The 14,621-nt window shown below is 40.7% G+C and overlaps 1 protein-coding gene across 11 annotated transcripts in view; it reads left to right on the top strand.

Moving 5' to 3' along the window:
• The window catches only part of PIKFYVE (phosphoinositide kinase, FYVE-type zinc finger containing), a 61,863-nt gene that overhangs the window by 23,620 nt on the left and 23,622 nt on the right, over positions 1 to 14,621 (top strand). For 8 of the 11 annotated variants that reach the window (XR_012057009.1, XM_072932327.1, XM_072932323.1 and 5 more), the window contains 10 exons: positions 1,340 to 1,487; positions 1,972 to 2,139; positions 5,883 to 5,945; positions 7,190 to 7,319; positions 7,664 to 7,844; positions 9,173 to 9,247; positions 9,897 to 10,004; positions 10,766 to 10,906; positions 11,533 to 11,659; positions 12,881 to 14,067. Coding sequence is in view for 10 of the 11 variants with exons in the window: in XM_072932327.1 (XP_072788428.1) it covers positions 1,340 to 1,487; positions 1,972 to 2,139; positions 5,883 to 5,945; positions 7,190 to 7,319; positions 7,664 to 7,844; positions 9,173 to 9,247; positions 9,897 to 10,004; positions 10,766 to 10,906; positions 11,533 to 11,659; positions 12,881 to 14,067 (2,328 nt within the window). In the remaining variant the exon portion in view is untranslated. Of the gene's footprint in view, positions 1 to 1,339; positions 1,488 to 1,971; positions 2,151 to 5,882; positions 5,946 to 7,189; positions 7,320 to 7,663; positions 7,845 to 9,172; positions 9,248 to 9,896; positions 10,005 to 10,765; positions 10,907 to 11,532; positions 11,660 to 12,880; positions 14,068 to 14,621 lie in introns of those variants that run through there. The other 3 variants (XM_072932326.1, XM_030277604.4, XM_072932330.1) reach the window with 2 other exon arrangements.

Here is a 14,621-nt window from a genome sequence, read left to right as displayed (position 1 = left end):
TGCAGATTTTAGAATCTATGTGCACTTACTGGTGATGGAGATGCAATGGTGACCTTCTGTTTCAAAATTCCTTTAAAAAAATTCCAAGTGGATATTTTAGATATATTGTATTGGTAACCTTCTGATCTCCAGTGATGGAGTAATAAGGAATTCAGTACCTTAGCCACATGATCCAAGTTTGGGATGGGGTCTTTCTCATGCCTCCCAAACAGGACTAGTTGCCTGAGGGGAGGCAGGAACTAGTGACCAGAGATTCTGTCCTACTGTATTTCACTGGAATAAAGCCTACTGAGGGGTAAGAGCAGTCACTGGCCCGAGAGTGATTGGGTTTTATAGCTTGAACAAGATAGCTCTGTAGCCTCTCTTAACTCATTCAGTTTCAGTTAAGAGCCTTTTGTGTTCTTCAGCTTCTTACAATGATGAATGGCTTAGCTGTCCCATGGGCTTCAGACAAAGCTTGCAGCCAATAGCTTTTGTCTTCCTCATGCATTGCAGTCATATGGACACAGTCATATGACTTCCCTTGAGATTGCTCTGGTGTTCATCTGATATCTCAGCTAGTCAGCTGTCTCAGTGTCCTGGTAAAAGCTTGCCTTTAACTAGCAAGTTCTTATGTATCCCTATTTGTAAGGTGTTTATGTAATATGTTTAAAGTAAATTTGTGTTCTCATCAGCTGGAAGCACTGTCTGATCTCCCTTCTTCTGGACAAGAGTCTGGAGAAATGGTGTTGTTTCTTGCTGTACTCACTGCAGCCAAAGGCATGATGATAACTTTGTTTTGAGGTGCCTGGAGGCATGAGGAAGGCTGATGGAAATTGCTTAGGTAGTCTCCTGGTTCTCTGGCAATCTGGCCAGTCTTTGCTTTGACACAGTAGGCCCATCTAGAGTCCATCTTGGGTTAAAACTCTCGGGGCTACATTGATCAGTTAAAGAATTGCTCCAGTAACATAGAATTAGGCTCCTCCAAAAGCTGTGCATGTTGATTTCTGGATGAAGGATAAGGCTGTCACCCACCTTGGCTGGAGACAGCAAGCTTTCAAAACTGCTTAACTGGTTGTGATGACAGAAAATGTGCAGTATAATAAACTTATCCTTTAGTGCCACTTAGTCACAATTTGTTTAGAAGCAGGGTGTAGGCAGAGGCTGGGAATTGTAAAGAAGTACTTGTTTCTTGTCCCAAAGAGTTCCTACTTCATGCCAAAGGGGGTAACTCTATGACTAACTTGGCTCAGCCCACTGAGAGTATCCTTTGATTTTTAAATGCCTGCATTTGTGGTAGGCTGCTTAATATTTCAGCAGAGCTGCACTTTAATAATTTTTTCCCTTCTTTGTTTTCTAGAGCACAGAGTTCTCAGAAACCCCATCTCCAGACAGTGACTCTGTGAACTCTGTTGAGGGCCACTCTGAGCCATCCTGGTTCAAAGACATCAAGTTCGATGACAGTGACACAGAGCAGATTGCTGATGAAGGGGAAGACAACTCAGCCAGTAAGTTTCACCTGAGTCTTGTTCTCACGCTGCCTTCTTTTCTGTTGTCCCCAGGCCTTCAGGACTTAGTAGGTTAACCATGTCTTGCTTTATTTGTGTGCATTTCTGTGTCTGTGCTTGGGGCCATAAGGATCTAAGAAAGCTATAGCCTGTCTAGTCTTCCACTTTCTCACAATGGATACAGTATTTTGAATTTAGTGAAACTGGTAAAGCTTCAAACTTCCAGTGAAGGAGAAGCATGTAAATTGCTGCCTTCTGTTTCTCAGGCAGAGTTCTGCTTAATTTGGGCCCTATAGTAGTGCACTAAAGAATGTCCAGTATGTCAGCATGCCCACATGAAGACAAGGTTAGAGCTGTGAAAATACTGTATTATTGCACACCAGTCTTTATGTATTAAAGACAATTTTTTTCCTCTCTGGTACCCTCATAATACCCATTTGAACCCTTCTCCTCCCTGTATCTTCCCCTCACCCAACACTAAAAGACTCTGCCAGCCCTAGCAAGCGCACTTCAGTCAGCAGCTTCCAGTCCACAATGGACAGTGATTCGGCCGCCTCCATCAGCCTGAACGTGGAGCTGGACAACGTGAACTTCCATATCAAGAAGCACTCCAAGTACCCACATGTGCCCCCTCACCCTGCCGACCAAAAAGGTATGAGGTAGTCACCAGCTGGAGTTGCACATGATGGAGAGCTGGCCCTAATATTACTGACTTATTTGGACACTGCTTATGTAGCTATCTTACAGAGGGGAAAATATTATATTTAACTGGCACTTGCTTGCAGTTTTGATGTGCTCACCTCTGAGGAGGCTCAATAGACCTGTTGAAATACCTTCTCTGCAGAGTGTGTAACTTCCCCTGTGACTTTCTCTTTGCCATTGGAGCAAAGTCTCTTGCCCATGCATAATAGATAGATCCATATATGTGTACTGGCTTACTGGGTTGGAAAAATAATCCACACATAAACCAGTTTGATACGTCACTCTACAGTTGGAGATAGAACTTAAAACAGCAAGCAAGAAATAAAACCCCAGAAAACAAAAGAACAAGATTAACCTGGAAGAGTTCTCTGCTGACTTGAAATGGTACCTTAATAAGCTTGCATTTTACAGAAGAATCTTACTGATAAGCAAGAAGGCCTAACTTAATCCATATACATAGCATTTCTTCAGAAGAGATCATCCACTTAAGTAGGAAGAAAGCAAATACATTTGAAAGGATTTTCCCCTAAAGAAGTACTAAATTGAAAGACTCTATAACCAACACCTTGATGGAAGAAATATGTGCCTGCCTGTTGACAACTGCATTCTCTCTAAGTGATTCAAGGCGTGTGCGAGACTGGGGCTTGCCACTGGCTTGGGTCTAGTATATTTTAGTTGCTTTACATGTTGGGTAGTAGTTGATGTCTTTGCTCTGCTTCCTTACATTTGTGGATAGTGAGGAGGGACAAAACCCTACATGAAAGCTGCATTCCCCATGATGGTGAAATACGTGGCTTCTAAAATTTCGTTCTGTAACTATTAAAGTCAGAGGCTTTATATAATAAAGTGAATATGAAGATTTTCACCTTGTTTTTCTGATTGTCCTGGCTAAATTAAAGAAAAGATGCTAGAATATTGCAGTGATTAGACAGCCAAAACTAGATAGTTAAGGATTTATGTAAAATGGGTGGTTATTTTAAGGACAGAGTTCTCTAGTTAATCAGTGATATGAGGTATTTGCAACTGTCAGCATCAGTAACTTCCCTATGATTGTTATGCACACACTTATTTAGCTTGATTTTGTTGGAGTTGTCTCTTGTCCTTAACCTGGGTGACAGTGACTTGACTTCCTTTGAAATAATGAAGTGAAACTGAAGATCCCACCTTCGTTTTGAAGTTGTAATTTAGTTTCCTAAGGACTGTGTAAATTCCAGTAATTGCATTATGGGGAGGACTGACAATAGAAAACATCAAGTGCTGGAAGTTCAGGTCAGCTTTGATCTAAGCAATTCAAGTATTTCTTGAATGATTAAGGGATATGCAATTTCCCAGAGTCACAGAGGTCAGCTGCTTTGAAGCAAGGCCCGGTGATGTATCCACCAGCTGTGATTTAGCACAGAGTGGTTTGTGTATACTCTAATGGAAGAACTTCTTGTGGTGTTACAGGCTGACTAACTCTGGTATGTTTCCATGAAATTTGGGTGACTCCAAGTTAGCTGAGAATAGTGACTCATTTATAGTATCATCTGCCTGAAGACATAGTACAAAGTAAGGTTATTTTCTGCATTTAAACTGGGAGAAGAGGTTACATGATAAATTTTATATATGGGGTTTAGTTGCTGTTTTTGAAGAGATACAGTTAACAATATGTGAAATACTTTTTTATAAACATCTTTCCAGACAGATATCCTTGATCATGGTATAAGGTATTTTGGGTATTTTTGATGCTTGAAAGTAGTTAGGGGAAAGAGAAGATGATTTGGGTAAGAGTATGCAGTTCCTTTTTAGTGTTGTTTGCCAAGGCTCAGTGTGCTGTTGCCAGGAGCCCTTTTGGTTCTTCTTTTGAGAAGGTGCTTGGGTTTTCAGGTTATAAAAGAAGCTACAGGGATATTTCCCCATCCCTCTTCCTCATTTTGTGGTGCATGATGCATGTAGGGATGATGTGAGGTAAGAAATGTGCGTGTTAGCCACCCTAAACCATCTCAGACTCACACTTATGAGTGTGTTATCTGTCTGGGCTGAGAAGGGGTATGGTATCTTTCCCTGTCAGGAACTTTCCTGGGGAACTAATCAGAACTGATGTCAGGAGCTGAAGTTGTATTGAAAAGAATAATAGAGTGGTTTGGGTTGTAAGGGTCCTTAAAGATCACTTACATGAAAGAACCTAGATCATTACAAATCTAGAAGTGGCTTGGAAATGCTACCTGTATCTTTGTCCAGAGCATAACTAAGGTTAGGTTTCAGCTGGGAATAACTGTGCTTTGGCTGTGCCAGTCAGGGGTCTGTGCCAGACCTAATTTAAGTATGTTTACAGTAAGAAGTATGCCCTGAGGCTGTTGTAAGATGGAGAGGGATGGAAGTGCTAATATACATGCTCTTGTGTAGGTAGAGCATGACGTGACTTTCTCTAGATAGTTGGTGAGTGAATGAATGCTGAGGGTGGGTCAGCTTTTATCAAGCAGTAGTTTATTGTAATGCTGAACTCTTAAACTAAGCAAGATATGAAAGAAATCTCAAATAACCAGGAATCTACAAGGAGGCTTGTAACTTGTCTTTGGTACATGTATCCTCTATCGAGTATCTACTTGCAAACAAGCTCAGATATTTAAAATGGTGGCATGAAAGGGGTCTCCTGAGTGCTGCTGCTCAGAGCCTTGTGATTGTTTATGTCCTGTCAGCTTTCTGTTGCTTTCTGTTGGTATCTGAAAGCAGCCTGGCCTTGTGTTCTATTTGTGGTGGGTCTGAAGCATTGTCAGGAAGGATGATAAACGGTTGGCTTTGGGCTTCAGGTAATTGTGCTGTATAAGCAGTTGGGCTGCTGCTTTTTCTGTGAGGAGCCAACTAAAGGCACAATAGCGAATGGCTTCTGGAGAAAACAAACTTTTTGTCAGCAAGAAGCATCAAGATCTAGCAAGCTAAAAGAGGGTAATACGTGGAGCTTCAACCTGTTTCACAGATATCACAGAATGTTCTGAGTTGGAAGGGACCCATCAAATCTAACTCTTTAAGTGAATGGCGCATACAGGGATTGAATCCACAACCATGGCATTATTAGCACCAGGCTCTAACTGTATTTCCCACATGTAAAGTGATCTGTCTCTTGTGCTGCTTTGTTTCTGGGAGTCCATCTCTGTCACCATGGTTTCCCCAGAACACTCAACTGTCCTGGACTTGAGGCTTTCAGCTCTTGAAAGGCAGGCTGTCTTCTTCTTTTTGCACTGTATACAATAAACCTTATGGCTACTCTCTCCCACAGTCTGAGATGGTTCAATGAAGTGGATGACCAGAATGATTTCTGAAGCTGCATTTATAGACCTGAGTGAGGAGGCCATCCCATGGTGTCTGATCACATCTTAACACATTTGTATTTGGGTCTAGAAAAGGGTGGTCTGTGTCAGTTGGAAAATGCACTCTTGGTTCAGTCTTGGCTCATGTCTACATTGTTTGTTTTGTTTCTTTGCATTAATAAGCACTGTTTTCTTGTCATCATAGAATTTTTTGATAGAACAAGAATGAGAGGATATTCTTGTCTTAACCACTCACCAAGCTGTTGCTAAATTGGTGACTAAACACTTGGATGAGTAATGCCGCTTCTTCTGGTGTGGGCGTGTACGTTGTAATTATATGGCCACACCAGTGTAACCTGTCTTTTTTTTTTGTCTCCACCTATATCCCTCTTCTCTCTTCTTTCAGAGTACTTGAATCCTGAAAACGGAGGGCAGCAGATGTTCTCTATAAGTGACGCTTTTATTAAAGGTAAGGAAAAACTTTGATTGCTGCTGTTGTGTGTTTTATAATATGATGGAAATTCCTTAATACTCCTTTAATAGAGCACTGACCCTTTCAAAATATTTACTTGACACTAGATCTGAACTTATTTGTAGCAAAACTGATGTATAAATTATATTTTGACTTTTTTGAATGCATTTTCAAGCTTGATTTGCTTTCACTTCTCAGATTCCTGCATTCAAAAAGACTCAAAGTAAAACTTCTACTTTTTAAAAAAAATGAGCATAAGTGGCAGGTTTGTTCACAGTTTCTCCAGCAACAAATTTATATAACTGATTTTTAACTCCTGTGCAAGCAAATGAAGATGTGATACAACAAATTGCACAGCTTCTACAGAGTAGTTTAAAGCTTCTTCTCTTAAAGCTTTCTGGGTTTCTTGTCATCACCACCATCATCGCTACTTCTGAAATAAAAGGCCATTACATGCACTTATAAGTTTATAAACCCATGTGCTTTCCAGTATCATGGCCAGATGCACTTGTGGGTTTTTTTTTCTTCCCAGTTAATGCTATTGATTTTGGTGCGCTCATAAGAGGAGGAAATAAGGGTGAAACCCCAATGTCTGTCTAGCCTGAAAAAAAAGTCTTGGATTAAACTGGTGTTTAGTTTTTAACTTTTGCAGAAGGAAGGGGAAAAGCAATGTAACTTCTGTTAATCTTCTACACAGCTAATTTTGTGTGTGGAGCATCTGGAAGAAGTTAATTGTTTTTTAGGAGACTTTTCTTCAGTAGTCTTCCTTGGATTGCTATCGTCTAAAGATTTGGCTTATCAGTAAGGAGTTTTAAGCTTGATCTGTGAAGGCTTACATACTTGCTTGATGAACATTTATACACTACTAGTATAAATGATTTATAATATAGTCAGCCATTATGTCAATGTGGAAGTTTATAATTTGCCTCTATAATATCATAATAACCATGCAGGAAATAACCTCGTAACTCTTTCAAAGCACGAACTGTGCTGAAGTAACCTCTAATTTTGGTACTGCAAAACAGAGAACAGTTCTAAGGAGTTACTACACAATATAGTAACTGAAAGTGTCAGTCCCCCTCAAACTGAGGACTATGACATCTACCTTAAACTCAGTACTTACTCATTACTTACTAAGACTTATATCTTAGTAAATTCTTTCCTTTTTGAAGCAGCCTTTCAGAAAGATGCAAGCATTCAACTGTGACCTTACATTAACAGTGTTTGTTTGTCTCTTGCAGAGTCGTTATTCAACAGGAGGGTGGAGGAGAAGTCCAAAGAGCTCTTATTCACACCCCTAGGCTGGCACCACAGCAATCTGGATCTGCTGAGAGAAGAGAATGGGGAGAAACAAGCCATGGAAAGGCTGCTGTAAGAAACATGTGGAAAAAGGAATTTGCATATCTTGAGTAACAATTTCTGAAGCCCCTCTGTTCCACAAACTTTTAGTGGGACTTGAGCTGCAGTAGGCAATGCAAGGAAATAATTTGCATTAAGAATGCAGCATTTTTACAGTATATTTTTGTTGTTTTTTTAATCTTGTGATGTTTATATATAGAGTACAGGACCAAAACTGATTGTAGAACATTTTAGGCAACTGTTCCTTCAGAGGACTTCTGCGTTGTAAAGGTTAAGAATTTTACTTCAGCTAATCACTGCACTGTATTTTTATATTTTTTTTAATGAGAAATCTATTTATTTTGCCTTTTTTATAGGTCTGCTAATCACAACCACATGATGGCACTCCTTCAGCAGCTTCTATACAATGAGTCCCTGTCACTGTCCTGGAGGGATATTATTGTACCCGTGGTCTGCCAGGTAGTTCAAACAGTACGGCCAGATGTCAAGAAGAGAGATGATGACATGGATATCCGCCAGTTTGTCCACATCAAAAAAGTAAGTTTCAAGCAGTGGATGCAGGGAAACAAAAGGTTGCAGCTGTTTGAAGAGAATAGTCCCCTTTCCACTGTCCTCAGCATATTCAGTACTGTAATGGGCTGACTTGGCCTTTGGATAAGGTGGGGTTCTGGAAAAAGTTGCACAGAGGGAACTTGGCGTGCTGTGAAAAGTGCTTTAATGCACTGGGTCTGACCTCTTATTTCAGACTGTAGGTTGCAGAAGGTAGCAAAGAGTACAATTCTGTAATTACTTGGTTCATTTTTTTGGTTTATGCTTGTTTTCCTCTTGAATTGGAGATATACCAAATGCTGGATAAGAGATATACCAAATGCAGGACTTGGTGCAGCAATCTGTTGCCCTGTACCTATCCATTATGGAGTATTCAACTCCTCCCATGCCAAGTACAATGACTTTCTTCAAGAGCAAGAATCAAGTCAGAATGATGTATCCAGTTGTGCCAGATGGCCCAGTGTTGATACTGTTGAACTGTATGTCTGGAGTTCAGGCATGCAAACTTCCTTCTGAGAGTCTGATGTGAAAATAACATCCAAGGAGTTAGTGTGACTGAGGACTGAAGATTTGGGCTTAGTTTTCTTTGGCCAAATTCATCTCAATAGTACTCTTGTTTGAAAGCCATGTGAAATCTGAGGGGAACCTTATGATTCTGGTGGTAGTTCTGTGGCATCTCTTCAGGTAGCGCCACTTGTTCCTGCTTCTCCTGAAACTCCAGTTCAAAGAGCAGTTGTTCAGAGGTGAAAGCTCTTCATAGCTGTCTGCTATTTTCACATGCTGGTAATATGAATGTTCTCTGAAACATGTTATTCAGAAACCTGTTTCATGCTGTTTATTATGCCTGGGATTGCCTGTGACTGCAGGCACACCAGTCAACTGTTTGATGTGTTCAATTGGTAGGTAGAGGATTTTTTAGTTTTCTTTCCTTATTTTATTTTTTTTCCTCCCCTTCCTTACAATCTGTTTGTTGTTAATAGAAATGGCATGTGCAAAGCTATATGCTCCTCAAGGCCTGTCAAAATTAAGTTCCCTTGTTATGTGCTGAAGTATACTGGTTTGACAAATAAGCATCTCTGGTAGGGGTGTAGAAATCCTAGAACTCAGTACTAGTTTTCACATTGTCCTAAGTTTGTCAGGCTCTAAAGAGAAAGACTTATGTGTCCAGCATGACTGTATCTGGTTTTTCATCTGATAATTGAGGGTGTAACTGAAATCTGTACATCACCTACAATAGGTATTCTATGTATTAGCTTTACTGCACTACAAGATGTGGGAGTGTATGACAGTTCTAAAAATGTTTTTTGCTTTGTTAGATCCCTGGTGGAAAGAAATTTGACTCCATGGTGGTGAATGGATTTGTTTGCACTAAGAATGTTGCACACAAAAAGGTAATGCAGCTTGATTAATCTTACTGTAATGCATGCTGTAGAAACAAGGGAGCTCTGACTTGCTTTTCTGTCAGGAAGCTTCTCTCGCCACGTAGGAGGTTTGTGAGCTTTCTCTGCTGTGAGCTCCCAAAAAGAATGGCTTTTAAAGTATTTTTTTCCCAAGCTGTTTTGTTTTCTAGCCCAGAGATTTTGGGGGGGAAACTCTCCTCATGTATAGAAAAACATCCTTTCCATCCCTACCAGAGTATGAGGCATCTAATAATTACCCCAGCTTTTAGGCAGAAAAAGGCATTTGTGGTTCTGACTTAGAATAGTATAGTAAAATGGGTCTTTAAGGCAGGAGGGCAAGATCGGAGTGAACTGCATGAATCAAGTATATCAAGACTTTGGGGCTCTTAGCAGGAACTGGAAATCTCTCTAGTAGTGCTTGCTTATGGACAGTACCTGTGAAATTCCAACAACTGGGTGTGGCAACTTCAGAAGAAGGAAGAATGTCTGGTTGGTTCTGCGGGGGGAGATAACTGAGACACTTTAAAGGCAGGTGGGAGTAGCAGGGACCAATCATGAGAAGTCTGTCTCTTTTTCTTGTGTACTTCTTCCTCTCCTGGTATTTGTATTTTTGTTTTAACTATTTTTGTGTCTTTTTTAGATGAACTCTTGCTTAAAAAATCCTAGAATTCTTCTGCTAAAATGCTCAATTGAGTACCTCTACCGAGAAGAAACAAAGTTTACTTGCATAGAGCCTATAGTACTTCAGGTGAGCATATGCTTTTGTTCTTGGTTAAAATAACCCCAACAAAATCATGACCATTGCAAATTCTTTTAGTATATAAGATGGAGTTTTATGAGTGAGGTTGCATAGAAAATAAAGAACTTTCCTTTTCTAGTAAGCTAGTTAAGAGAGCTGCTGCAGTAAATACAGTACAAACTTGTAGTCTTGCACTGAGGGCTTTTGTCCTCAAGTTAGATGTCCTGAGAACCTGTGAGCTTTTGATTCTCACAATGCAGCATTTTAGAAAACTTTTGTTTTTATTGAGACCTTCTGAACTGTACGTTCCTTATACAGTACTAGAGCTGGATAAGGTTTGGTGTGTGAAGAAATATTTGAAAAGTTCATGTAGGTGAGGGTTAGGTCACACCCATGTTATTTTTTGTCAGGCTTGAAAAATTGGAACAGCCATCAACCTAATGGAGTGATGAACTAGAAAATGTCACTTTGGAACAGGTGCCCTGCCCCTGTGAGCAGGGATGTGCCTTACATATGAAAACACTGAAGTACATAGACCTTTTCTTTATGAAATGCTTATAAAATATTGTTGATAAGCTAGTGTTGTGCTGTGGGAGTATGAAAATGTTCACAATGGACTACTGATGGTGTTTTCTGGATAGCTGTTTTCCCTATTTTATAGGAAAGGACAGTATGTAAATGAAGTGAAAAATGATATTAAGCATTAAAGTGGGTTTATTTTCCAGATGGGTTTGCAGTAGTTCACTGCTATACTTTGTTCCTGTCTGCAGGAAAGGGAGTTCTTGAAGAACTACGTACAGCGGATAGTTGATGTCCAGCCCAATTTGGTCCTTGTTGAGAAGACTGTGTCCAGAATTGCCCAGGACATGCTCTTAGAGCATGGTATCACTCTGGTCATCAACGTCAAGCCGGTGAGCATTTCTGATCAGAGTTAGGCATGGCCTTTTGGTAGATTTCTAATGACTTCTTGTAGCAAGCTCCCCGGAGAAAGCCAAGAGTTGTCTTATTTTCATTTCTAACCAAATGTTCTCTTCCAAGAAAGTGAGACAGGCAGATCTGGAGAGTTACTTTTTCCTCAGCTCTTCACAGCTATTGTGCTGCGTCCTTGTTTGATGGGTTCTTGTTACCCTGGTTTACTTCTAGTTGACTTTGATATCCATTTATAGCAAATCATATGTGGGTCTTCACCTATTGCCAGAGAGCCTCTGTCCCTGTGAGGCAGGGTACAGACAGCCAAACAGAGAGTAGCTGTGGGAGTTGGCTGAGCTCCTGGCAGAGCCAACATTATGCTGACTGCACTGCATCTCCTGGAGGTATCTGGATCTAGTCAAGTGAGAAGTTCTAGGCAGGGTACAATCTCACCAGAATTACTTACCCAACTCTGTTTCTAAGATTCTTGTATATTGTGGATGTGGGTTTGTGGGACTGGGTTTAACTGAGAGTTTGCACTGATGTTTTCTTATTTGTTAAGAGCAAGATAAGGATGCCAGTGTCCTCCTTGCATTGTGAATTCTTACTGTTCTTTCCAATTTTACAGCAAGTGTTAGACCGGGTAAGTCGAATGACCCAGGGAGACTTAGTGATGTCAATGGATCAACTGTTGACCAAACCACAGTTGGGGACCTGTCATAAATTTTATATGCAAGTTTTTCAGTTGCCCAATGGTGAGTAAACCTTGATGTGCCTTAGCCTATGTGTGTGAAAGGACGAATGCTTTGCTCCTTTTTGAATAGATGTGAACTGTTGGCTTCCTTGTGTGATTGCATGTCATACTATTAATTTTATTTCCGTTACTTCTTGGAACCACAGAGAACTGCCTGTGTAGAGAAAAGTATGATCTTGCTAAGAAAAGACACTCTATAGATTTTATTTGACTGATTTCTTTCTTCTAAACTGTTTTTTCTCTTCCCACATGCTGTCGTTTGTCTAGTCCAACTTCCTGTTCAAAACAGGAAGGATTAATTTCAATGCAGCATCAGATTTCTTAGGGTTTTGTCAGCCAACTCTTGAAAATATTGCAGAGTGGGGATTTCATAGTCTGTCTGGGCACCATTTTCACTGTAAAGAATTTTTCTGCATTGGACAGAATCAGAACAGCCTGTGTTGGAAGGCACTTCAAAAGTTCATCTGGTCCTACCTTAACAAATCCAATCAAAATTTGCCTTGTTGTGCACACTTCCCCATGTCCAGTCATTGTGGACCTTTAAGAAAGGTTCCTTTTTCTCTGTAACTCCCCTAGGCAATGGGAGTCTACAAAGGAAGGAAGAAATGCTGCTTGACAGGTTACCAGTGGTGCTGGCACACATAAATGCTGTGGATGCAGATCTTTGTGGAGATGCAGTCTTTGCCTCTCTTCATAGAATCATAGAAAGATTTCAGTTGGAAGGGGCCTTAAAAATAATTTAGTTCTAGCTTCTCTGCCATGGTAGGAACTAGACCTTCCACTAGACCAAGTTGCTCCAAGTTCAATCAAATCTGTCCTTGAGCAATTTCCTTTCTACTTCCTCATAGTCCCTTCCAACCTTTCATTGCCCTCAGACTTGCCCTTTTGACTTGTAAGGATGAGCAAATGTGCCTGGAAGGGAAGGGATTCTTTTGCCCACTGGTGCAGTCTACAGTGATCTTAGAATACTCTGTTTAGGTCAGGGTGTTCCATATAGACTTCACTTTGACTTTATGATGGCTCGTTTTATAAAACAGGAGAGGATTTATAGACAATGCTTCTTTTTTCTTGGTAAAATAAGTTATTTCAGTACAGTAATACGAATTTCTGCAGCCACCAATGTTATGTGCTCTTAGTCTCCTTTACGGTCTCTTGAGTGTGTGAGGTATCTAAAAGCAGATTAACTGTAGTTGTCATCCTAACTCTCATGTTTTATTTCTAGATCAGACAAAACCCCTGATGTTCTTTGAAGGATGTCCCCAGCACCTGGGTTGCACTATCAAGTTGTGTGGTGCTGCAGAGTACGAGCTGGCTCGTGTGAAGGAGATCCTGATCTTCATGGTCTGTGTGGCTTATCATTCCCAGCTGGAAATCTCATTTCTTATGGATGAGTTTGCCATGCCCCCTACTCTCACCAAAAACACTTCCTTTCACTCCCTTATTGAGGAGCCAGGAGATGAACATGAACAACAGAACCTCTTCAATGGGGAGGACTTCAGCACAGCAGTCAAAGACATTGAACTATCCTCTGAAAAGCTGCCTGTAATCTCTGAATCAGTGTCCTCTGATGAGGTCAGTTTGCCTGAACCAAGAGGTGTATTTGACAGAGGTGACCAAGAGAACAGTCAGCTGGAAACGGTGTCCTCCAAGCAGCAAGAGCACCACAAAGGAGAGTCACCATTTGCAGTATTCAGCTCTGTACCTCATGCAATACCTGAAACATCCCCACTGCCCCTCCATGGCATGGACCAGCACTTGGCCACTCTGGATAACGAGGCACTAGAGCCTCTTCAACAGGCAGATGATTTACAGGAGTCCAAGAGTCAGATGAGAGTCTTCAGAGACCCTCTCCAGGATGATACTGGTTTATACATCACGGAAGAGGTAACTTCGTCTGAGGATCGTCTCAAAACTTACTCTGCAGCATTTAAGCAGGAGTTGAAAGATGTCATTCTCTGCATTTCTCCAGTGCTGATGTTCCGTGAACCATTTCTTTTGACTGAAAAAGGCATGAGATGCCCTGCCCGGGAATACTTTCCTGAGCAAGTGTATTGGTCTCCTCTTCTCAATAAGGAATACAAGGAGTTGGAGAGCAGAAGGAAGAAGCAATTGTTGCGGGATTTCTCTGGACTACAAGGGAGGAATGGGAGTATCCAAACCAAGGCTATCCAAATCTTACCTTCTCATGAGCTGGTTAATACTAGAATAGCAGAACATCTACGTTATAGCCAGAGCTTAGCCAGAATGCTGGCTGACTATCGGGCCAGAGGAGGGAGGATACTACAGAAAAGCACGGATCCTTTTGCCCAAAATAAGGATGTGTGTAATGTCCCTACTGGAAAAACTGGGAGCAGAACTGAAGAGGAGGAGAAGGGACTGGCTCAGAGTGAATCCTCATGGTCTCATAAGGTAAGAATGAGTTGTACTGCTCAAAGCTCAAGTTACATCAGTTTCTCATGGTATACAGAAGGGGTAGGGTCTTCAGAGGGGATGGTTTTTTTGTCTGTTTCTTTATGTTTGTTTAAGTTTTTTTTTTGTTTTTTTTTTTTTTTTTGCTTGGGTCGGAACTCCATTTTAGATTGTGGTGCTTTGCAATCATTCAGAAGAGACTGCAGAATTTCTCTGAAAAATGCACTAAATCAGCCCAGAATCAGTTTTGCCTGTTTGACTGGGCTGTACCTAACTGATTTCTGAAAATGAGTCCATGAAGAGGGAGCAAACCTTAAGAGGTTTCTTAAACTGAGCTTTCTTGCTCCTTCTATTTGGTTATTTGTAGAAATGTACTTTCATTTTCAGAGGGCTTTTTGTCATGGAAACAGCAGTAGGCTGTAATTGCATTAAAGTACTTGATTGTGAAAGTTTGGGTGGTCTGAAGAAAAGAGAATAACATTATGGAGGGAATCTTCTTTGAAATTTCAAAGCAAGGGAATATGTGTTTATAATAAAAATATTTAAAGTTTTGG

This window comes from Taeniopygia guttata, chromosome 7 (assembly GCF_048771995.1).
Source record: "Taeniopygia guttata chromosome 7, bTaeGut7.mat, whole genome shotgun sequence".
Lineage (NCBI taxonomy): Eukaryota > Metazoa > Chordata > Aves > Passeriformes > Estrildidae > Taeniopygia > Taeniopygia guttata.
Note: the sequence above shows the minus strand (reverse complement) of the source record. Positions and strands in the feature narration are given on the sequence as shown.